The 25,859-nt window shown below is 34.9% G+C and overlaps 1 protein-coding gene across 33 annotated transcripts in view; it reads right to left on the bottom strand.

The window, feature by feature from the left end:
• FIP1L1 (factor interacting with PAPOLA and CPSF1) overlaps window positions 1-25,859 on the bottom strand; it is a 75,201-nt gene that overhangs the window by 16,000 nt on the left and 33,342 nt on the right. For 19 of the 33 annotated variants that reach the window (XM_047799589.1, XM_047799595.1, XM_047799617.1 and 16 more), the window contains 5 exons: window positions 18,096-18,189; window positions 15,712-15,868; window positions 4,094-4,120; window positions 2,007-2,061; window positions 28-83 (listed from right to left, as the gene is read on the bottom strand). In XM_047799589.1, the coding sequence (XP_047655545.1) occupies window positions 28-83; window positions 2,007-2,061; window positions 4,094-4,120; window positions 15,712-15,868; window positions 18,096-18,189 (389 nt within the window). The remainder of the gene's footprint in view (window positions 1-27; window positions 84-2,006; window positions 2,062-4,093; window positions 4,121-15,711; window positions 15,869-18,095; window positions 18,190-25,859) is intronic. The other 14 variants (XM_047799618.1, XM_047799619.1, XM_047799616.1 and 11 more) reach the window with 1 other exon arrangement.

Raw genomic sequence — 25,859 nt, 5'->3', positions numbered from 1 at the left:
ATCTGGCAATTAAAAAATGACACTTACCATTGCCATATGGAAAAGCACGTGCAGAACGACTATCATAACCAGAGGAATGTCCACTGTAGAAGAAAAATGCATTTTTACATGTTGCAAGTAAATTCTAATTTTTAAGTTTGGTGCCAATGAAAACTATAAGGCAGAATTACGACTTTTATTTAACCACCATATAATTCCATAGCTATAATTAAGTAATTTTATTTTTTAATTTCAAGAAATAGGCTTTTTAACCTCAAGCTACTAAAACATCTACCTGTAAAGAAAAGACAGCTTGTTGGCATATAATAATCCAATCAATAATCCAATCAATTCAGCCTGACTCACAAGATAACAGCAACTTTGAGAACAGTATTTCAGACTTAGTTAAAATTTATACTTAAAAACCTTTGTTTGGAGTTCCCATTTTGGTGCAGTGGAAACCAATTTGCCCAGTATCCTTGAGGATGCAGGTTTGATCCCTGGCCTCACTCAGTGGGCTGGGGATCCAGTGTTGCCACGAGCTGTGGTGTAGATCAGACAAGGCTCAGATCCAGGGTTGCTGAGGCTGTGATGTAGACCAGCAGCTGTAGCTCCAATCCGACCCCTAGCCTGGAAACTCCATATGCTGCAACTACAGCCCTAACAAGCAAAAAAAAAAAAAAACAAACTGAACTAAATGATTAAAAACCAGAAACTCAGCTCTACTGACAGTCAACAAATAACTACTTTTTAACATTTTGATTAAGAAAACACGGTCTTAAAATTAAATCCTTATGGTCTCACAATTCACACTTCGCTGTGATTTATCATTTCTTTTGAAAATCATACGCATGGTTGGATGTTAATGATATAAAATTCTCACTAATTTTTTTAATATATTTTCAACCACTTTTTCAAAAATATTTTTAGTTTATTTGCCACTTAAAAGGAAATAATAGCTACCATTTATTAGTTATTTCTATCTGCCAAAAATATATTATTTTCACTAGCTGTTTTAATCTTCACAACTCTATCAACCCCATTTAGTAAAAGGAATCTAAGTCTCAATGAGTGGTTATGAACCTTGCCTAGCAACACAAAGCTGAGAAATTTTGAAGCCAAAATGTGAAACAGGTTCATGTGATTCCAAAGCCTATGTTGTTAAACATGGTATTGCCATCCATGAGGTAAATATTCTTTACCAGAGCATTCCAAATAAGATAAACCATAAATGCAAGGTATAAAAAATAAGGCTATTGCCATGCAGAAAGGATCCAACCTTCCTTTGTGGAAGCTGTGTTGCACTGGGTAGCAAAAAATAAGGTAGCTTTTCTTTACTGTGGTTCCTGATAAAAGTTGTCCTTACTTAATCCTAAAACAGACATGCATTATTCATGATTACTAATCATCTGTTCATATGGCCCACAAAATTGACTATAGCCAAATTTTTAAAAAACCTCAAGCTAGGGGTTTCTTTATTAAGAGTGTCATAAATCAAAGCAAGATATTTCAAAATACTATTATTTTTTTATTTTTTGTCTTTTTAAGGGTCGCACCTGCAGCACATGGAAATTCCTGGGCTAGGGGTCAGATCGGAACTGTAGCTGCTGGTCTGCACCACAGCAACAGCAATGTGGGATTTGAGCCTGTGTCTGTGACCTACACTACAGATGACGGCAACATCGGATCTTTAATCCTTAAGCCACTGAGCGGATCCTTAAACTACTGAAGGAGGCCAGAGACCGAACCCACATCCTAATGGATACTAGTTGGGTTCGTTACTGTTGAGCCACAATGGGAACTCCTCAAAATACTATCATTTAGTTTTCTTTGTCCTGTTTTTGTTATCTGGCTATAGGTCTAACATCTTACATAAAAGTAACTAATATAGATCAAGACTTATGAATTAAAAGGCAGGTACTATTGTTCATAAAATTAAATCCTTCAAAATATTACCAAGACGCATGATTCTTCAGTCAAAAGCCTATAAATGATAAAAAAATTTTACAGTATTCATACTGATTTACCTTTCTATTGTTGGTATAAGAGATGGAGGTGGAGCACCTGGTGGAGGAGGAAAACCTGAAACATTCAATCGTAAGATAAAAAAAAGTTAACAGAATGTACATTTAAATGTCAAGAGTTTAACAAAGTTGCTGTGTGTCACTAAATTTCTCTGGGGACATGACGTGCTTCTCTATGTTATAATGGACAGAAAAAAAATGAAGCTTAAGTTTATGAACAGATTTCTGGAGCAATGTAACTTTAAATGAACAGTCTGGTCTAATACACAGAGAACAAACTGGGAGTCAGGACACCCGGTCTTATTTTCAGCACCACACACAGCCCATTTTTGTGAGTAATGAGAAAGTTAATCTCAATGCCTTACCTTTTCCATATATAAAACAGTAGTAGTGTTGCCACCAGAGATGTTATACTTTAAGTATTTTAGAATAAAAGAAAATAAAATAGCATTTACCTCTTTTAAAAGTATTTTGAGTTTTAGATGTATAGAAATTTCCTTAAAATGTGTAATTTATAAATAAAATCTCACCAGTAAATATATAAATGCTTAAGGCTGAGAACATCCATCATAAAATATGTTTTAAATTGCACAGCCCTAAAGAACTATTTTACAAAGAAAAGTACATCGGGTAGTTTTTGAATTAGTTTGGAGAGAAAATAATTTGCACCTTTATATCATGAGGTCTGCATTCTCAGTAATTCACAATACCTAAATGAAATACCACAGAGTATGGCTACAAGGGACCTTAAAAGTTAATCTACTCTGCACTTTCAAATTCAGATAGGCAATAAAGCATCCCAACAAGACTTGAAGATTCTACAACTTATCATACCAATTCCTTATGACACCACTTCCTGCCAGGCTTTAACGACCCTCTCTATTAGGAAGTGCATTAAATTATATAATGTAAATCTCTCGCACTACATTCACACACGCTGATCTGCATGAGGACAAGAAGCAATTCATCGAAATACGTATTTCAAAACACTTTCACTAAGCCTCCTTTTTAGTATTCTATGTCAAAATAAATCCCAGTTTTCCTAAACCTTCTCAAAAGTCCATTTAAATCAATTTTTGGCCCTGCTTCAAGCTGTTTTAAATTCACCGTGCTCATCTTCATTGCGTCCAGTTTTAGGTTCCATAACTCCTCTATTAAACATCTTAGCATTGTAAAACTTAGCAATTTATCACATTAGTTCTAGAGTCCATAATCCTATTTTACACAGCCTTACAACCACATTTCTTAACCTATGAAGACACACCAACGATTCCTTTATGACCTTTCCTGATAAGTCTTTTTCAGCCACATTCATACATAATCAGTGACACTCTAGCCCACATCTATGTATACTATGCCATGCTATCTGAACTCCACTACTTCGGTTTATCAAGGTCATTTTTAATTTAGACCCACCCTTCCAAGCATCATCGCCTCTCATGCTCTTTATACTTCTTGACTTTTAATAATGAACTCAGTAAACACACTCACTATCATATCTGTATCACACTACAAAAAAAAAAAGAAAAAAAAACTGGAAAAAATGTAAAAAACAACACTGGGCCACATAAAAACTGCTATTGATCATATTATTGCAACAATGAACAATTTAATCAGTGCTCTAACAACCATCTGACCAGTTGTGAACCTGTGTGGTACAGAACATATTTTCTCATGATATTGAGTTATGCCAACAGGGTTAAAAAATCAGAAACCACGGTAAAGTCAAAATACATGATCTTTTTCTTCTCTTGCAGTCACTTTGTCATATAAAAAAATTCACTGGTCTGAAATAACAATTTTAATAAAAATTGTATTTTATATCCTATACTCTATTTTCTCCAATAACTTGATATGGTAAGAATTTTCTCAGAATCTCTATTTCTACAGAAATGGGTAAGACAGGTATGAAAAAACTAAATATCTCAATCGAAACTGGAATGAAGCAAAGGCAGAGCTGAAAATAGGACCTTGAAATCCCAATAGCCTACTCCATATTCTAACCACATCAACACTGTCCCTCCTTTAACTATAAGCTTGAAATTTCATGTTTATTAACAATGATGGAGAAAACATGAAAAAAGTTTTACCTGGAGGTGGTACAGTTATTGGAATACCTAAAAAACAAGTGATGAAATTTAATATAGTAATTGGATTTCATAACCTGTTATGTATTTATGCCATCACCAAAGAAAACTTTGAAATAAAACCCTTCGCCTCATTGTCCTAGCTTATTCACTTCAAAGAAGCATTCTTTTTTCTTGCAGAGGATCAACAATTCAAGTGTAACATCAGACTTCCTGATGATAACCCAGTCTAACAACTTGATAACAAGGTCTCCCACACTAGTGTAATCACAAACGAAGTGAGACATCAGTTAAAAAAAAGCACATCTGTGCATACACAAATATCAAACTCAATAGAATTAACACTAAGTTTGATAATCAAAATATCGTGTTATTTTAACAGTTTAATAGGAAAGTGATCGATGGGCTCTTAAATACTGCAGGTAGTGCAAGGTAACTCTGAAGATGATGGAAGATGATGGATACTCACTTTACTAAAGCTACGAGGGACATTCCAGTGTTGATTTGAGTTATTTTACTATTGTTGACAGGAGTGTGGAAGAGTTATTATTTCCCTCAACTTGGAGAAGAGAGGGGAGATAGCCAATTCTCTTTCTCTCACACACACACACACACACACACACCCCCAAGGCACACTAAGATAATGTGGATGGTTTATTTCTACAGAAGTCAGTAAATACTGATTTGAGTGATTTTCACTCATGTGCACACATGTAAACTGTAAGAAACAAACTATGTATAGAATCCTCAATTTACATTAGCTAAATGTGCCCTTAAATCCTAATTTAAACTTTATATGTCATGCAAGTTATAACTATTTATTTGAAGAAAAATGATATTTCTCAGTAGGAAAATTTTAAAAGCTAAAAAAAATTTCATGAAACAATGTATATCTTAAATAACTTCAATAAAGTCAGAATGGTTTACTAAATCTGACCTTAAAAAGTACATCAAAATTATTCCCCAAAAAGAAAAGTAATCTAATTCATTAACTAAATGCACAGGAAAAAGTAATGATAAAAATTGCTTTCAAATGTTTGTCTATAAATGGAAACATATGCTAATAATTTATTTAAAATTTTTTGCGATGTTTTATGAGAATAAGAGATTTACACAAAAAGGTCTTCAGTAAGGAGCCTTAAAATGGAGAATGAAGCACCCAATTTAACCACCCGTGCAATAAAAGGATATGCTAAATTTACAAAATCAGTAAGACTGAAAAAGATATCAAGGCCACCATCCTGTTTCAAAAATCATTAGGCCTCTACAAATCCACAAAAATAAGCTACCCTTCATGGTAATCCCCATCCATCCTCAAGTCCCTTGCTGCTTCCTACATTACTAAACTAGAAGAATCCAGCAAACAATACAAACAAGCAGTCTCAGACACCAAGCTGTTCAGGAAATTAAGGAGGGCAGAGCATTATCCAATGTTCTTCATATCTGTTACTACCTGATTTTATTTAGAAGAGTATAGATTTTTTTTAGAGCACCACTAAACTTCACCTATGATCTAGTATTCACATTTAAATAAATGACTATTTTCTTGGGTGTGTGATAAAGAACTATACCAAATTTGGCAACCCACTCTATAATCCTAGTAACTTTACTTAAATATATATGAGCAACATACAGCATTTCAGTTAATTACAATGTGAATTCCTGTAAAATAACTAAGAAAATACTAGTTGGCCCTCTCAAAATGTAGTCCTCAAAAACTTTAGGTTGTCAAACTTTCTCAAAAAAATAAAAAAATACAACTGAACTATCAAGTATGCTTTGGAGGTAGGTAAAATTACATTCTGCTTTTAATTTTAATCTTGCCACAGTAGTATCATAGGACAGATTTTTTAAAAATCAACTGGAAGGAATTAAGAACGCGAAGAAAAATTATGATACATAAATAGACAGATACAGATGTCACTTAAAATATCTACATACCAGAAAGTTAGCATGAGAACTAGAAAGGGCCCTTCTTGTGAGAGACCTCATTTCATTTAAAATAATTCAATGTGAATCTTTATTGGTAAATGTTCACTGAAACAGAACTTTAAAGTTGATGATACCCTACAATCCACTCTTTGACTCTGATTAGCAAATGTATTTTTAAAATGCAACTAAGAAAGTTTAATATGTGATATAATGTTAGACATCATAATTCTCATCTAAAAAAGAAATCAGGAGTTCCCATCGTGGCGCAGTGGTTAGCGAATCCGACTAGGAACCATGAGGTTGCGGGTTCGATCCCTGGCCTTGCTTAGTGGGTTAAGGATCTGGCGTTGCCTTGAGCTGTGGTGTAGGTTGCAGATGCAGCTCAGATCCCATGTTGAACCAGAGGCACACTCTGGTGTAGGCTGGTGGCAACAGCTCCGATTAGACCCCTAGCCTGGGAACCTTCATATGCCATGGGAGCAGCCCTAAAAAAGGCAAAAAGACAAAAAACAAAAACAAAACATAAAAAAGAAATCAATATTTAATATTTGACTTTTGCTAACAAAAGAGAAACAGTATAGTAGAAGAGAAAATTCATCTTAAAATTCCCTGTCTTCTCAACACTCCCAACTTCCCTGGCCAACACAAGTTCTGCCCAGCCAACAGACCTGAAATACACAAGACATGTACTGTGCTTCTTTTCTGTATCTTTTATCTGTAAAATGAGTAGGAAAAAAAAAATTTGTTTTGCATACAGGAAAGCTTTGCATATAGGAGTAAAAGTAAGATTTCTATTACTGGCCAGAAGCTTTAAGCAAAGTAATATTTGAATTCTAAAGGGACTACAGATCAGAGGTTTTGAAACTTCAGCCACCATCAGAACCACCTGGACAATCTGTTACAACAGAATGACGGGCCCCTCCCCTAGAATTTCTGATTCAGTAAGTCTGGAGTGAGGCAGAGAATTTGCATTCCTAACAAGGAGATGATGATGTTGCTGACCAGAGAACGTATTTAACAATCACTGGATTAGATTCAAACTTCTACACTAATTGCACTCACTGGTGAGTACCTCAATATTCAAAACAGATAAATTTCATCTCAAATTTTTTGAAACAAACAAAGCATGTGACACTTTGAAGTAAAACAAACAGCATGGGGGGTGGAGAGCGATCTGAAGTCCTATTAAGGGACTGAAGGAACTGAGGCAAAAAAATAGAAAGGAACAGACCAGCAAAATGAATTCAACTGTATTTTTTAAATTCTCACAAAATTAACAGAGGCTCAGAGATCCCATTGTGGCTCAATGGTAACAAACCCAACTAGGGTCCATGAGGTTGCAGGTTCAATCCCTGGCCTCGCTCAGTAGGTTAAGGGCCTGGTGTTGCTGTGAGCTATGGTGTAGGTCGCAGATACAGCTCGGATCTGGAGTTATTCCTGTGGCTGTGGTGTAAGTCGGCAGCTGCAGCTCCAATTCAACCCCTAGCCTGGGAACTTCCATATGGTGCAGGTGCAGCTCTAAAAAACAAAAAAGCAAAAACAAAATAGAGGCTCTGCACTCAATTAAAAACAAAAAAACAATAAAAAGTGCCTATAAACTCATTTCAATGTATTCCTATTGCATAAAATGCATTATGTGGTAGGCAGTCTGATGTGGCTTCCAATTGACTCCCACCGCCTGGTATTCATAACTTTTTATACCTCTGGTATTTATATCCTCCCCTTGAGTATGGGCTAGATACAATGACAGTTCTAACAAACGAAATACAGCGAAAATAATGGGATGCCACTTTCATAACTAGGTTATAAAAAAGAGTGACTCCTATTTTGCCAGTTTCCTCTACCCAGCATTCATGCTCTGATGAAGCCAGCTGCCATTTGGACAGGAAGTGAATCTTTTCAACAGAGTTCAGTGAGCACGAACAGGAATCTTTTCTTAGTCAAATTTTTGAGGTAACAATCACAAAGTCTGTGAGACCTTGAAGGAGAAGACCACCTAAGCTGTCCCCAAACTGCTAACCCACAAAAACTGTTCAATGATAAACATATGTTGTTTTATGCCAAAGCATTCCACAGTAATTTGTTATGGAGCAAGAGCCAATTAATACATATGATAACTACATATCTTTACTAAGTTCAAATGAAAGAAAAAAGCACAGGAGAACTACGTGAACTAAGCTTCCTACTTCTCACTTGGAAATTCCAAATTTCATCAACACTATTATGTTAGGAATAGATAAGCCTGATAACTTCCCTTAAATCTCAACAATTTCTACTTTAAAGCCATCAAGCTCATAATTTTGTGCAATTCTGCACACACACAAAAATGAATACAGAATGTCAAGGTTTATAAATGACCTTAAATATGACCTTCCATCGCATGCTTTTCCAAGTATCAAAACTTTTAATATGATACAAACACACATTTACCATCTATCTTTTAAAGAAAAAAGCATATGACATAAATTACTGTTAATTCATTTCTTAATAAAATAATTACAAAGGTGCAAAAAGGGATGGAAATAATTTCAAAGAAGTGCTACAGTCACAAAACATAAAGCAACAAAAAATGGTTATCAGCATACTCCATACCTAAAAGACAAAAAAGATAATTTTATGCTAACTATAAAATAGGTAAACTATTCTTTTACTAGGGTTTCTTAATCCTCTTATAAAGTAATCTAAAAACATACAGAAAACAAAAATTCTACGTTAGACAAATAAAAAATTTCTGATAGAAATACCAATTATTTTTACAAATAACTTAAGGAATTAATCTCTATAAGCTCACATCCAATGGCAAAATGGAAGACTAGCACAAACAAATATTAAACCACCATTAATCATCAAATACTAATTTGATTTAATTTCATCATTAAATATTAAACATTTAAATATTTAACAAAAATGTTTATTTAAATATGTTTAATTTAATTAATTAAACACTAATTTAAATATTAAGCCATTACTAAATTCTACAAAATATAATATCTATGGTATATTAAAAATACAACTGTTATAAAGGAAGCATTCATGGGTAAAAAAGACATTCAAAATTAAAGATCCTAAAGAAGACCTAATTTCTATTAAATTTTTATTTAAATTGTTTAATCGTGCCAAAAAATACAAAAAATACTGCTTATTACAGATGATCAGCATCACTCTACTTTGAGTTACTGAAAATTTGATAGACTACTAGGGTTTTTTACATAGGAAGACAATAAAATAGAAGATGGGAACGGTTAGGAGTTCCTGTTGTGGCTCAGTGGTTAACAAACCCAACTAGGAACATGAAGTTGCGGATTTGATCCCTGGCCTCGATCAGTGGGTTAAGGGTCCAGCATTGCTGTGGGCTGTGGTGTAGATCAGAGCTGGTGTTGCTGTGGCTGTGGTGTAGGCCAGTGGCTACAGTTCCGATTAGTCTCCTAGCCTGGGAACCTCCACATGCTGCAGGTGCGGCCCTAGAAAAGACCAAAAAAAAAAAAAGAAAAAAGATGGAGACGGTTCTATTTTTCAAGGAATATTTTTCAACAAGTTATTACTTTTGGAAAATACACATTTTTAAAATGCATACTTTCCGGCAAATAGCATCATCAGTTAATATACACATGTGCTGTGTAAAACCAAAAACCTTCATGGAACTATAAAATCAGCTTAATAAATGTTATAGTCACAAAACTGCATCTCAAATAAAGGGATAAAACTGTACTTCCTGAACGGTGCAGATAATATCCATCCAATACAGGACAAGCTTTTGCCAAAGCAGCAGTTCTCAAAGTGTTTCTGGAGCTTCCTGAGGGTCCCTAAGGCCTGTCTAGGAATTTGCAACATCAAAACTCCTTCCATAAAAAGTACTAGGATGTTATTTGCCATTTTCATGCTCATTCTTCTACAAGCATACAATGAAGTTTTCCAGAAGCTACATGACATGAAATGACAATAGATTTTATGAAGAAGCAAATAGGAGAATCCAGTTTTTTTCTACTTAGCCATACAGTAAAGAGATCTGCAAAAGTGTAAAACAAGGTCACTCTTGGCACTAAATGCTTTTTGTCATTCTGGAAAAATAAAGTTATTTTTCACAAAAATGTTGTTTTAATATTAATATGTAATGGGCTTATATGTACCCCCAAAATAATTTAAATATAATGATTATTCTACTTTAACGATTTTAATTTCTAATAAAAACAGATATAACACATATAAATAAAAGCTTTTGGGGGTCTGCAATAATTTTTAAGAGTAAAGGGATCCTGTGACTAAAACGTCTGATAGTCGCTATGCTAGAAACCAGAGAGCTAACAGGAAAATAATCTAAAGACAATGCTGACCTCGGAGGTGCACAATGCAGAAAGACTCCAGATGTGAGCTGTGTTTCTCCCTAACCCCACGTAGCATCACTAAGTCAAAATTAAGATATTTAAGGAATGAACAAGAATTTTAAGTTCATACAATTTACAGTATTAGATGGCTAACTAGTAAGACACTAATGTACCTATCAAGAGTCTTTTAGGAAAAGATAAACTTTCTGCTAAAATGATGCAGAATTTTTATCATATTTTGAAATCTAGATAAACAGCTAAACCCTATTTCCAACTTTAAAAGTAGGGAGATAACTCATCTGTGGTCTAGACTTAATTAGGCTACATTTCAGTAAAGCAAAGAGTCTTATTCAACTTAGTAGAATTCTACCCATGAGCTAGATTTCAGTTGTTCCCAAGGCAACATAATCACATGAGCCTTAATATTGATTTAAAGTAACATGAATTAAGTTGAATCTCACTTCTCTTGTTCAATAAATTGCATTATTTTAAAAAAAAGACAATAAAATATGACACTAAATTATTTTTTGGCATGCCCGAGGCATGTGGAAGTTTCCAGACCAGGGATCAAACCCACACCACAGCAGTGACAATGCCGGGTCCTTAATTAATTAATCCACAGCACCATAAGGGAAATCCTGACATTAAAGTAAATTAACATTTAAAAACCTAAATTAAAAGTCTACCATAAAATGTAATACAGTTTGACTATAGTTTAAAAAATAGCTTATTTACAATTATTAAATTATTTGATTAAAAAAATATAAACCAGATACGAAAGGACAAATATCACATGACTCTACTATATGAAGCTCCTAGAATAAGCAATTTACAGAGACAGAGGAAAAAGGAAGCCAAAAGATGCTGGGGTAGGAAGAAAGGTATCGTGTTTAATAAGTGCAGTTTTTATTATGAATATGAAAAAGTTTTAGGTATACAGATAGTGGTAATGTTTACACAACATCATGAATGTATTTAATGTCACTTCCCTGTATACTTATGATGGTAAAAATGCTCAATATTATGTATACCTTACCACAAAACACACACACACTCAACTACTCTATAATAGCAATCCTTCTAATTCTACAAATTTTTCCTCCAATATACAAGTATTTCACAACTGATTTAATCAGTAAACATAACTTCTTAACACAAATTAGGCAAAGAGCAAAACCTCAGTTAACCTGATTTTTTTAAAAAAAATCTGATTCCTACTTTAACAATCTCCCTAACTTCCTTAACCACAAACATGTATGCAAATTTAAAAAAAGAAAAAAAAAGCTTTTAAGCCAACTAGAGTGAACATACATAAACCCAATAGTACAGCTTTCTTGACATAAATAACAATTCATTTCTTCAATTCAATATAGCTAATAAAATAGGCATTTGAGTAAAACTGCTTAGGTTAGAATTCTGGTTCTATTACTAGCTATTACTTAAACTCCTTAAGCCTCTGTTTCCTCAACTGAAAAATGAGAATAACATCTACTTCAGATGTTGTCAAGAATCAAATTGAGTTAATACATGAAATGGGTTCTGAACATTGCCTTCAATAGTTAGCATTCAGTAAGTATTAGCTATTATTTCTATTTACCTCTAAGGAAAGCATGGAACCACACTAACACATTTCTGAAAAAAAAAAATAATAATAATACAATAGAAACTATTCTCTGGTTCACTAGAAAATGATAACAGATTTTCTGAAAATGTGGGAAATCTTGAATAAGTGGTGTCTGTTTTCAAGCTACTGTTAGCATGGTGGCAAAAGGCTACAGTAAATACTTTTCCATTTAAAAAAGCTAACCCAAAAGTCACAACACTAATTTAGGACCAAAGGTCCCTTACATGTTTGCTGTACTCACCAATACAAAACCTGTCCTGCCCTTCATACAAACCTACTGTGGCCAGAAATGGGACTTTGTCCTCTCTGTTACTGACAAGGTTTCATGTATGTTGTAGATGTGTATTTGAAAAAGAGGGAGCAACTCCTCTCTTCTTTTCTATTAACTCTTCGTCAGGAAAAATCCCTTGAATGAAGCTGTCTCTATCAATACATCATTGATAAGGAGTAACTGCCTACTTAAGAAGTGTGCCACATCTTTAAGCCTCTAAGAGCTGACCATAAATTTTATCTTCCATACAAGGGCATTTTTGAGAGTGAATCATAATGATTAAGCTAGGACAAAAGGTATAAAAAGACTGTTTCAGGCAAATCTGGATAGCACTCCAAAGTAAGGGTATAATACATCATTACTATATTTGTTCTATCACATAAAGACTTAAAAACTTTAGCATCTGAAAGCTAACTGAAAGCTAACATTAACAAAGGCAACATTAAAATGTTTAAACTCATCTTCCAAATACTGTGTTCATTTTCCTTTTAGTATTTCTCAAGAAAACAAAACAGAAACCCAAGGTTTCTATAAGGCAAAGACTTTTTAAGTTAATACTTATAAAAAGACTACTGAGCCGCAGCTTGCTTTCATTAGTTATTTATGATTCTTGAGGTGATCTAAATTACAGCAATCTCTACAGAACATACTGTAATCCTGTGATTCTGTGGCAAATGGTAACTGAAAACATGGCTTTAATCAAGGCCTATATTCATCTAATATACAGCAGCCACACTGTTGTCTAAAGCCAGTGTCCATTCTGACTAGTAAGTGCCAATGTGACTACACCAACTGCCAATGTGAAAATCCCTTTAGTGTTATGGATACTTAAATATGTTGTTAACACAACTAGCTAACATATTTAGGGAATGTCAAGTATACACATGACATCTGTGATTAGCATTGTGGGGAAACAGATGGAAATACATAGCCTATGCTACCTTCAACAGCTCACAACCTGGTAAAAATAAGGAATAAACCAGATAAGCTCAATATACAAATATTTGGTTTTAATATGAATTGGTAGCTTCCCTACCATCATTCCCAGCAAACATAACACAGTTAGATACTGAGTAAACCAGCATTAGAATTCATCTGAATTTGAGGAGTTCCCACTGTGGCGCAGTGCGTTAAGAATCTGACTGCAGCCGCTTGAGTTGCCGAGGAGGTGCAGGTTCCATCCCTGGTCTGCCTCAGTAGTTAAACCATCTGGTGTTGTCAGAGCTGCTGCTTGGATTCAATCCCTAGCCTAGAACGGCCATGTGCCGTAGGCACAGGCATTAAAAAAAAAAAGAATTCATCCAAAGTTGTACTCCTTAAAATGCTGAGAGGATGGCATGGAAATGTAATCTAAGGATAAGCAGCAAAGGAAATCTCGACAGGTGTTTAAAATATAAAAAGTTGAAAATTAACATTAAACAAACAGCTCATGCAACAGAAAAATAACCAGTGGTATTTTACAGTATAATGCCACAGGTAATCTAAACATTAAAAAATCATGCTTATAAACAGAAGTTACATGGCAAAGAAGTGGACTAATTTTACCCTTTTGAAAAAAAAGCACACATCCAGAAAATGCCATTGCCTATCAATATCCTACAGAGCTTCTAAATATTTTTACACTAGTGAGGTATTTATTCTTTTATCATTATGTCATACTTCTCCTCTCACTTGAATAAAAACCAAGTGTTGAAGTATATACAGTATTTTTTTTTTTTGGTCTTTTTGCCTTTTCTAGAGTTGCTCCCATGGCACATGGAGGTTCCCAGACTAGGGATCTAATCGGAGCTGTAGCCACTGGCCTACACCAGAGCCACAGCAACGCGGTTCCTTTAACCCACTGAGCAAGGTCAGGGATCGAACCTGCAACTTCATGGTTTCTAGTCAGATCCGTTAACCACTACGCCACAATGGCAACTCCTATACAGTATTAATTAACCATCTGGGGCTATATGATACTATCTGGAAAATTTTAAAAATTCTTTTAAATCACCTTTAAAGCCAGTAAAGTTTAAATAAGATTACAAAGCAATCCATTGTAAAGATTATTATCACAATCATTTTCTAGTCTCAATAAATCAAATATGCTCAAAATTAACTACTCCTACATTTTATCTTTTTAATAAGACAAGGGACTCATTTATGAATCACTAAGTCCTCATTACTTTCCCTTTTCATTTAATTCTCACCACATTAAAAATCTAAGAATCACAGATCCAATCACAACTTCTGAATGGTTTGTGCTTTGAACAAGCAGTTTATTACTGAAACAAGAAAGTCACTGAACTTTAAAAATAATGTCCTCAAGATTAAGCAACTTGAACTTATCCAATCTTCTCTTTAATTTTGAGACAACAAGTTCCCTAAAGTCTTAATCGCTTTTCACAATATTCTTAACCTTTTTGAAAGCAGAGGAGATGTTGGAAGGAAATCAAAGGCGCTGTGTTTGTGGGGTGATGCAACAGCTGGACTTTGGAAGCCAAGGATGACTATTACAGGGAAGGATTATGCAGATCTTTTTTCTTTGCCTCTGTACTGTAGCCACAACCACCACCTCTCAAAACAAAGCTCTCTTGCAAAGTGAGTGAGTGGACATGGCTCTTAAGTATAAACTGATTTATTAACAGAAAGCAAATTTTAATATATGTAGCACATGTAGTTCTGGCTACCACCAGTAGCTAATTTTTAACATTTACTACCAGCATCCTCCCCAGGAAGAAGAAATTATTATCTCAATCAATCCCATTAGTCACTAAAAACTGGTTAAGGGATATTAACTTTCAATATTTATTGAAAGTTTATTGGGAATAAAATAACAAAGGCCATGGGATAAAAGGTTGAAGGTATAAAATTTGGGGACTATTTGTGAATTTTTTTCTGCTGCCACTGACCTAGTTTTGAATAAATAATCCAAAGTGGTTAAGAATATGATAAAAATTCAAAAATTTCTGTCTTGTATAATAAAAGTAAACACCAGGTACCTGGCACCCAGCAACAGTCTCCTAAAAGGAAACCAGAATAAAAAGAAAGAAGAGGACCAGACTGAGATTTTCATTTCAATCTCTTCATGGGATGTAATTTTTTTTGACCTACACAATTGTAAAGAATATTTAGTTTTTTTTCAAAACAAAGTAATATGGTTTACAATTCATTATGAATGTACGTATATACAATTAGCAACTTTAATATGGGGATCACTATCCTATTTTTGGATCACAGTTTGAGTATCTGTCCACTCTTCCCTATTTCAGTACATTGTCTCTTCGCTGAAATAGTAAAACACGGTATACATCTGTTTCAGTGTAAATCTACTGAAGATTTAATAATAAATTTCATATTCTATTACTTTTAATGCAGTGCAGTCAATGAAGATGCTATTTGCAAATATATACTTTAATAGTTAAGTATAAAATTTAAAAAATATTCATGGGTTATTTTTCCTTTAAACTCAAATGTCTTATTTACTATTTACCTGGAGGTGGAATCAGAGGTGGAGCAGTGCTGACAGTGGGAGGAGGTGGAAGAAATGGAGGAGGTGGAAGGTGGGTGGGAGGAGCTCCTGGAGGGAAAAATGGAGGTGGTTTGCTAAAATTGTTGTCTACTTCAGTAGCAGATCTTTCAGAAAGGACCTAAAATTAGAACACAGTTAATTAAAAAGATGAATAAATGTTCTTATCTAAGATTAAACTCAGTAAATTAATCTCATTTAATCTAAGAAGTAAGTTTTATTCACATACACACACTTTGAGGAGGCAGCAGTAACATGTGATATGTGTGTATATGTATCGATGTGAGTATACACTCACACACATTGTTATAAATGTTCATATTCAAAGCCTAGGAAAAACTGGAATTCCCACTGTGGCCCAACGGGATTGACAGTGTCTTGGGAGCGCTGGGATGCAGGTTTGATCCCAGGCCTGGCACAGTGGGTGAAGGATTCCGCATTGCCACGGCTGCAGCTGAGGTTGCAACTGCAGCTCAGGTCTGATCCCTGACCCTGGAACTCCATATGTTGCAGAGTGGCCAAAAAAGAAAAAGCCTAGGAAAAAATGAGTCATTACCAATAAAATTCTTAACATTAGTTTTAAAACATTCTAAATAAGAGACAATTAAGTACTTCATAAATTAAATGTAATTATCTGTTACCCAAAATTAAAGAGACAATTAAGTACTTCATAAATTAAATGTAATTATCTGTTACCCAAAATTAAAGAGACAATTAAGTACTTCATAAATTAAATGTATTATCTGTTACCCAAAATTAAAGCATTCAAATTAAGACAATATAATAATCAGGCACAGATATTAGCATTAAGAAATTAACATGGCGACATAAACAGATATTGATTATACCACGTCTGTCATCACCAGGTTGCAAAGTAAGCGACTATAAGGCATGTTATCAATAGGGTGCCAGGAACAGGCAGCCAGATAGATAAATAACTTCTTCATGTGAGACTTGTAACTTTAAGATCAAGGGTTTATACTGAAAAAGTACCAGTGTTTACAAAACACTGATCTGTGAGAACATGTAAAGGGATAGCACCAAACCTATAGGAGAGTGGCACCTAGAAACCCAAATTGACAAGCTTCCTAAGGGAGCAAACATGTGCAAACATGTTTAGGAAAAATAACAGAAACAGGTAACATAATGTTATAGATTCAAGTCCGTGCTGGCTAAAGCATATCATTTAAACATATGATCCCTCCTTTCATTAACTTTTCCTACAAATTTAGTACAGTAATTTTTGTAAGACTTATGCTGATAGACTATATTTTGAAATAGAAAACGGATTTTAAAAGTCATGATATTATAATGGTGGGGGAAAGAAAAAGGATTATCTTCCACTTTAAAAATAATGTACCTTTAAAGATGCTAAAAAGAACATTTTACATGATTAATTTATTAAAGGTAGTAAGAATCAAAACACTCTGGACATTTTTTAAAGCCTTCAAAGAAAGAAAATAAAAATGGTCAAGTTAATAGTTCAAAGTCTCAGTTATTCAAGTTCAACTTGAATTATCTCAGCTACTAATATTTCATATCCTTTCATTATTTTACTTGAAAAACAGGAGATCTACTTCCCCCAGAAATGTCACATTAAATTAATTATGGGGAGTTCCCATTGTGGCTCAGTGGTTAACGAATCCGACAAGGAACCATGAGGTTGTGGGTTCGATCCCTGACCTTGCTCAGTGGGTTAAGGATCCAGCATTGCCGTGAGCTGTGGTGTAGGTTGCAGACGCCGCTCGGATCTGGCATTGCTGTGGCTCTGGTGTAGACAGGCGGCTACAGCTCCAATTCGACCCCTAGCCTGGGAACCTCCATATGCCACAGGTGCGGCCCTAGCAAAGGCAAAAAGACCAAAAAATAAATAAAAAATAAATTATAGCATAGCCATACAATAAATCTATTCTGATATTTTAAGAATATGGGAAAATGCAAATGATAATTTTAAGTGGGGAGGAAAAAAAGATATACAAAAATATAATCCCAATCTTGCTCAGTGACAAGAGATGTACCAAATGTTAAGAATAGTTTTCCTTAGATGGCAGAATTATCAAAAGTTTTATTTTCTTCTTTAAACTTTTCCCATATTTTTTCGTCCAATGAGGCCATATATCACATGTATAGCAAGGAAAAGAAATATTACTGAAAAAGATCTAAAGGTTATATATTCCAAATGGAACAGCTTTTGTAACAACATGGTAACTGATTTTATATTTTAAATCCCTTTGTAGTATCTAAAGCACCTAACACATAGCATAGTGCTATGAATGTATATTGAATAAATTAGAGCATAGAGATAATCCTTCAGTTAAAAAATAGTAATAACTTTTAAAATACTAAACCTGTATGTTGCTGTTTTCATTTGCCCGTCGCCTTCCTTCTACTCGGCTGATAGTTATAGTCTGACCAATAACATCAATTGCCCCAGGTAATCTCCTGTAACATAAAAATTGAATCACTTCAGTTTTACCTAATTAGATGTTTGGAAAAGAATACAAATATTAGGTGAGAAATAAAGCCTAGAACACTTTACAAAATAATTTAAAATAGAATCAGATCTCAACACACATTGAAAAACCTTCAGACTTCCTTACTTTGCACCATCATTAAAATGAAGTTTATTAATAAGCTAGGACCAGAGTTCCCTGGTGGCTAAGCAGGTTAAGGATCTGGTGTTGTCAATGCTGCAGCGTGGGTTGGATCCCTGGACCCAGAACTTACGCGTACCATGGGCATGGCCCAAAAAAAATTAAAAATGCTAGGCCCAAAACACCAAACAGTGGTCACAATGCAAAAATTTAAGTCTTTATGTAGGTTTTCTTCAAAATGTACTACTGTTTTAAATCCAATTTTTCTTTTTTGGTTGCTCTGGCAGTATGTGGAAGTTGCTGGGCCAGAAATGGATTATGCGTCACAGGAGTGACCACAATGGATTTTTATTACATTGAGCCACAAGGAAACTCCCAAAATGTACTATTTTTTTTAATAGTCTCTAATTGAATTTATCTTTGTGGAACAGAATCAGGCAGCAAATGGAAAACAAATGGAAATAAAAAATTTTGTTCACTATAATTGTAACATGTATTCTCCTTAGTGATTTATCCTGAGCATTAGACAGAATAAAAAGGGGACCAGTTTTCTAGCTCTGATAACTTGCTTTTAGATAGAAAAATTCAAATATTTAAATGCCAGCCCTGCTTGTCTTTTTTTTTTTGCTTTTTAGGGCAGCACCTGAAGCATATGGACCTTCCCAGGCTAGGGGTCAAATCGGAGCTACAAATGCTGACCTACACCACAGCAACTCAGGATTCAAGCCGCGTCTGTGACCTACATCACAGCTCACAGCAATGCCAGATCCTCAACCCACTGAGTGAGGCAAGGGATCAATCCCCGCAAACTCATGGTTCCTAGTCGAATTCGTTTCCTCTGCACCACAATGGGAACTCCCAGCCCTACTTCCAATTAAAGTTTGTGAGTAGATGGAAAAATAGTCTATCACAAAATACTGTTGCAACTTTAATAGAAGTCTCTTATCAAGTCACATTTCTAAAAATAAAACATTAAAAGCCATTTAGAGAGTTCCCATCATGGCTCAATGGTTAATGAATCCGAGTAGGAACCATGAGGTTGCAGGTTCGATACCTGGCCTCGCTCAGTGGGTTAAGGATCTGATGCTGCTATGAGCTGTGGTGTAGGTGGCAGATGTGTCCCGGAGCTGGTGCTGCTATGGCTCTGGTGTAGGCCGACAGCTACAGTTCTGATTAGACCCCTAGCCTGGGAACCTCCATATGCCTCAGGTGCAGCCCTAGAAAAGACAAAAAAAAAAAAGCCATTTAGTGTAGTTGAGGACTTTATAAAAATATTATATGCATAATAAGACACAGAATCACTTGTAGGAATAGGCAATCAAAAATGAATGCAAATTAGATGAATTTCTCTTTGTTTATATTTTAGTTCTGAACAATTTTGCCTTTAAAACTTTACAGAAGTAAGAGTTCTCCTGTGGTGCAACAGGTTAAGGATCCAGTGTTGTCACTGCAAGAGCTTGGATTGCTGCTGTGACACAGGTTTGATCCCTGGTCTGGGAACTTCTACATGCCCCACAAGCACGGCCAAAAAAAAAAAAAAAGAGAAAAAACTTTATAAAAGTAAAATAATTAAAGTACCACAGATCCCTCCACAGTCACCACCACTAGGTTCCTTAAAATGACTACTAACAGTAGTTACCATTTGTTGAATGACAACATTTTATACCTAAAGCCCGCAATAACCCTTAACTTAATAAAATTAACATATACTCGTTACAGATGATAAGCGAGAGCCCAGAGTGATGCCAACTGACTCAGTAATGATTAAATGGCAACACTGTCCCACCTGAGTCCTTCTGATTCCAAAGCCTCAGACTCCTTCCCTTGAGCCATGCTGCCTTCCAGTAAGTAAGTGGCCTTTGAAAAATTTGAGACTTTTGGGAATCAAGAATTAGTCAGTTTCTCTCAAGGAAACCTTGAAAAGCCCCATAAACAATTTTATGCTTGCAAAAATGAAAAAGAGAGCCCTACAAAGTCTAATGGCATCTGAAATGTCTTCAACTACATAGTTAATTACTACTTACCATCTTTCCCACTTAAGATTTTTGTTCTCTTCAATTTTAAAACATTTTTTAAATGTTCAAGCCTTTGTGATTTTATACCTAGGTCACTGATCCACGTTCCCTCATGATTTCAAAGGTCAAAATCAATTTTACTTATTTTGTACTCTTCAGTACAGCTGGCAAACTATCCCAACATTCATACATTAGAAAAACTCAAATGCCTTTTTTGTCTTTTTGCCTTTTCTTGGGCCGCTCCTGCAGCATATGGAGGTTCCCAGGCTAGGGGTCAAATCAGAGCTGTAGCCGCCTGTCTATGCCAGAGCCACAGCAATGTGGGATCCGAGCCGCGTCTGCAACCTACACCACAGTTCACAGCAACGCCGGATCCTTAACCCACAGAGCAAGGCCAGGGATCGAACCCACAACCTCATGGTTCCTAGTCGGATTCGTTAACCACTGCGCCACGATGGGAACTCCCAGAAAAACTCAAATACTTTTGACAAGAAACAAATGCTGTGCCAATTTTTTCCTAAACCTTAAAATAATTGCTATAACCACTACAATTTCCTACCAAAGCACATGGCATCAGCTCTCCCATAAATACATACAACTCAAATTCCAATATCCCAACAGATTAAGGTGTATATTCGAAGTCCAGAATTTCCCTCATCATTTTTTGCTACCTAGACTTCATTGTAAAAATCCTTATTTTTACTCCACTATTTTCTTTTCCATTCTTTTATATTCTCAATAGCTGGATTCTTGCCTGTTCATCTTCTTAAACATTTCTGTCAACAACAAATTCTCACAAATTTGTCTGGATTTGCAATCGCAAACTCCTTGAATTGCTAAAGTAGCAAAAGGGGAAAGATTCTATAACCTTTGACTATGGATTTCTAAGGATTTCTGCTTTCAAAAATTCTGGGACACATGGGAGCACTCATTTATTAAAGTTCATCTTCAATATGGTCAAAGAAGTCTGATTACCCTTTTCAGTTTTAAATGGATTACTCTATCACTAAAGATTTAAAATGGCAAAATACTGTTTCTAAAGCCAAACATACAAATGAGAAATTAGCCTTAACAAATGTATATTGCTATAGTCTAGAAAATTGTAATTCCTTTTATTTCCACAACAGTAACACCTTTTTGCCCAAGCATTTTTACCATGTAAATCAATTTAATCAGAAGTGTGAAGTTATCATTTTTAGAAATATTTTATAATAGATACATATATACCAAAGTAACAAAAAGCACTTAATAGCTAATGGAGGTGAATAATTAAAACATCAATTCTGACACCACATTATGGAAAACAATACTGAACCATATTATTAAAGTTTTTGATGCACCACTTTTTATTTCAATATATATAAAAACTTAGTACAGCTTCACCATGAGGATCTACTATAACTTGAATTTCTACACAGCACAGGTTTAACTGGGCTTAAAAATTTATTCGGTAAGGCAGACAGCTAATGCAGCTATCAATATTCTCTTCTCTATATTGGACTCAATCATATAGTAAAAAGCTGAAAGAGACAGCAACTAACCACAGTTTCATTAATCTACAGTTTAAGACAGGCAGTGAATATTCATAAGAACCTCTACCTTCCCTCCTAGCACAGATGAATATGAAAACATCTCTGAAATTTTAATAGAATTATATTAAAATGACTTATTTTGATGATTCTGATGTTCCAGAAAGGGTATGACAGCTGCTTATACAGATACAACAGAAACCTTAATGGTGACAAAATCAGGACCAAGGGAAGACAGACAGTTATTAATCTTTTGTCACAAATTTATCTCTGAGCTTATTTTTTAACAGCCAAAATAAAGGCTATCCCTAACTAATTAAAAAGTCTTTAATGTGTAATAAGATAAAAACAAAGCACTAGCTCTGGCAATTACAATAGTATTAATCAAGTACTTATTACAGTGCTAGGAAATCACCATTCTAAGCACTTTATACATTTACCTCTCATAATAACCCTAAGAGGTAGGAACTATTATTATTCCTATTTTACAGATGAAAATAAAAAGAAAAACTTATCCTTTAAGTCCATCTTAAGATTGATATAGTAGTTTTTAAATTTTTAAACCATAAAAGTTATTTAAAGAAATACATTTTGTACCACAATTCAGTACATACATGATATAAAAAACAAAAAGTTTCACAAAACATAAACTTACACTGACTATAAAGGAAAAAGGGAAACATTAAAATCAAATATAATTTTATTAATATTTAAATGTAACAGGAAAAATAAAGAAATAAAACCAAGAAATATTTAGTGGTTAAGATCACCAAGTTGATTTTACATTACACTAATGGACTGCAATCTCATGCACTGAAAAACACTGAAATAGAAACAAAGTCTCCAATATTACTACAATGAAAACAAAAGTGCATTTGTTCCTCAAATGTTCCTTAATATTGGGTAAAGCATAACAGTGTACAATTCAATAAAAATAATTTAATCGGGGGAGCAAAATAATATGGTTTGAGAACACTGCCCTTTTGATGGTCAGGCTTAATCTAAGGATTTAATTCTTTTGCAAAGTTTGTTTTTTGTTTTTTTGATTGTGAGCAAGAGCTCTTAACTAGCATATATGCAATACAGAGAGATCACGAAGTCCCTGAACCTAAACTGTATATGCATGTGTATACACGTATTTTTCAGGCAAGAGTACACAGTTTGCAGCAAATTTTCAAAGGGCTTAATGCTTCGAAGAAAATTCAAAACCACTATCCTTAAAAAAATAAAACATGCTTGCTGAAATCTATGAGTGTAGTTTTCTTACAACAGAGCTTCTAATAAGAACTGAGAAGCAGATAGTTCAAGGGTCAATCTCTAGGGAAAAACCTAAAATGTGACTATTTCACATTCAAGTTAAAGACAGATACACTTGGTATGATTATCCTACTCAGGCCATATAGATGAATAGATGGCTATAACAACTGTACACAGAAACTGGCATAACACCTTTTAAGTTACTTTAGGAGAGAGATGAGCCTTCAAATACATATAGAATGGATTTAGACATGCAGGATAGGAAGGGAGGATATTTTATTTTTTCTTTTTATGGCTGCACTTGAGGCCTATGGAAATTCCCAGGCTAGGGACTGAATCGGAGTTGCAGCTGCAGGTCTAAGCCATAGCCACAGCAACACCAGTTCCAAGTCACATCTGTGACCTGCACTACAGCTTGTAGCAACACCATATCCTTAACCCACTGAGCAAGGCCAGAAATCAAATCCACATCCTCACAGAGACTACATCAGGTCCTTAACCCTCTGAGCCACAACAGGAACTCCCAAGGGAGAACATTTTAGATGGAGAGAAGAACATGAGTGGGGAAATTACGTGCAAGATTCCAATTTAGCAAATATACTACCTACCAATCTGTTTGCACCTTTGAAAATGGTTATCAACAAAAAGACTTTCAAAGAGGCAGAGAATATAAATTAAGGGAGAATTACACATAGGAAAGAGCTTCGTGAGGCTATAAAATATTATGCAAATATCAGTTCTCATTAAAGCTAAATCTATCATGTTACTTCAAATTCCAAGGTGCTCAGTTAACATCTGATTTTAATATTTATGCCAAGCCAGAATCCAGTCTCTAAATCAGTTGTTCTCAATTCCACCTACACATCAGAAATCACCTAGAGGGCTTTTAAGACTTCTAATACCCAGAGTGCAGACCAAATATTTAAATCAGAGTCTCTCAGGCCTAAACATCATTAATTTTTGTAACTCCTCATGTATTCCAACACAAAGCCAAAGTTGTGAACTATAACTAATCGGGAGCCCAAAGAAATTTATATTGCATATATTCATACTCTTCTAGAAGGAATTTAAAGTAGTTAATGAAAATTAATATTTAATTCCTCATTACTCAATCAAGTCTTATCTATCAAAATCTCACAAATATGATAAGGGTTTCATTACATACATATTTTCACATTTATCTTATGAGTTCTGTGGACTGACAGTATTGCTTCTATACCTGCTTTTTATTTTTACTTTCACAAGGCACAAGAATAATATTCCCTATAGTATATACATAGTTTTAAAAGAAAATATATCACTTTTCTGGATAGAATTTTTTATTAAGAAGTTGTTGCTTGAAAAGTAGAATGTTATATGTCCAAAATAAAAATCATACAATTTAAAACTGTCTTCAGGACATGTAATATATCTCCTAAAATACTACATTTAAAGAGACCTAAAATGGGAGCAGAGCTCCAAAGAGAATAACAGGAGTTCCCATCATGGCTCAGCAGAAATGAATCTGACTAGCATCCATGAGGACCCAGGTTCGAGCCCTAGTCTTGCTCAGTGGGTTAAGGATCCGGTGTTGCCCTGAGTTGTGGTGTAGGTCGCAGATGAGGCTCAGATCCCACGTTGCTGTGGTTGTGTTGTGGCACAGGCCAGCAGCTAGAGCTCCGACTCACCCCTAGCCTGGGAACCTCCATATGCCATGGGTGCGGACACACACACACTCTCACACAAAAGGCAACTTCCACCTCTGTATCAAGACTTTCCAATGGCTTATATAAGGATTTGCAGACCTAGGCTCATACAAAGGTAGCACCGATATATACATCAAAGACTATATATTTACCAAAAAAAGAAAAAAAAACCCAAAGAGAACACACTTTAGAGGGGACCTGGCAGTAGCGCCTTCCCCAGCTTACACATTATTTTATCCATAAGTACATAAGCATAACGAAAGTAAGTCCAATTATTTTCATTTTCACAAATGTGCTTCACAAAGAGGCTCTTTTGTGAAGTAGAGTGCCAACACCAATATTCAGGCTCAGGGATGAACAGCTCCAAAACCCCTCGACTTCAACAATGTTTTCCATGCTAATTTTCTGGGTTGTAAATTTTTTAAATGTTACATTACTTTTTAAGGTATGTTAGAAACAAATGAAAAAACCCTGAAAGCTTTAAGGTGAAATATGCTAAAATTTGACTCACTGGAGGACACAAATGTGTTCATTAGGGCAGCCAAGTTTACTCACTTTTGTGTAGGGATTGAATAAAGCTTTACCCGCTATATTTACGCTAAGCTGCATTTTTTACTTTTTTTTTTTTTTTTTTCTCTTTAGGCCCACACCCATGGTATATGGACGTTTCCAGGATAGGGGTCGAATCAGTGCTGTAGTTGCCGGCCTACACCACAGCCACAGCAATGAGGAATCTGAGCCGTGTCTGTGACCTATACTGCAGCTCACCAGAATGCCAGACCCTTAACCCACTGAGCAAGGCCAGGGATCGAACCTGCATCCTCATGGATACTAGTGAGGTTCGTTAATCAGTGAGTCACGACAGGAATTCCTACGTTTTAAAAATATGTCATTGATCTTTGGAAAAGATGTGTCTAAAGATAATTTTTAAAAAGAAAAGGTCTTCATACATCCAATCACATAAAATCTTACAAGCTACACAGTTCAGCAACACGCATTCGGAGTGCTCAAATGTTATAAAGGTACAGATAC

Source organism: Phacochoerus africanus, chromosome 10 (assembly GCF_016906955.1).
Source record: "Phacochoerus africanus isolate WHEZ1 chromosome 10, ROS_Pafr_v1, whole genome shotgun sequence".
Taxonomy (NCBI): domain Eukaryota; kingdom Metazoa; phylum Chordata; class Mammalia; order Artiodactyla; family Suidae; genus Phacochoerus; species Phacochoerus africanus.
This window is presented reverse-complemented; position numbering and strand designations above follow the sequence as displayed.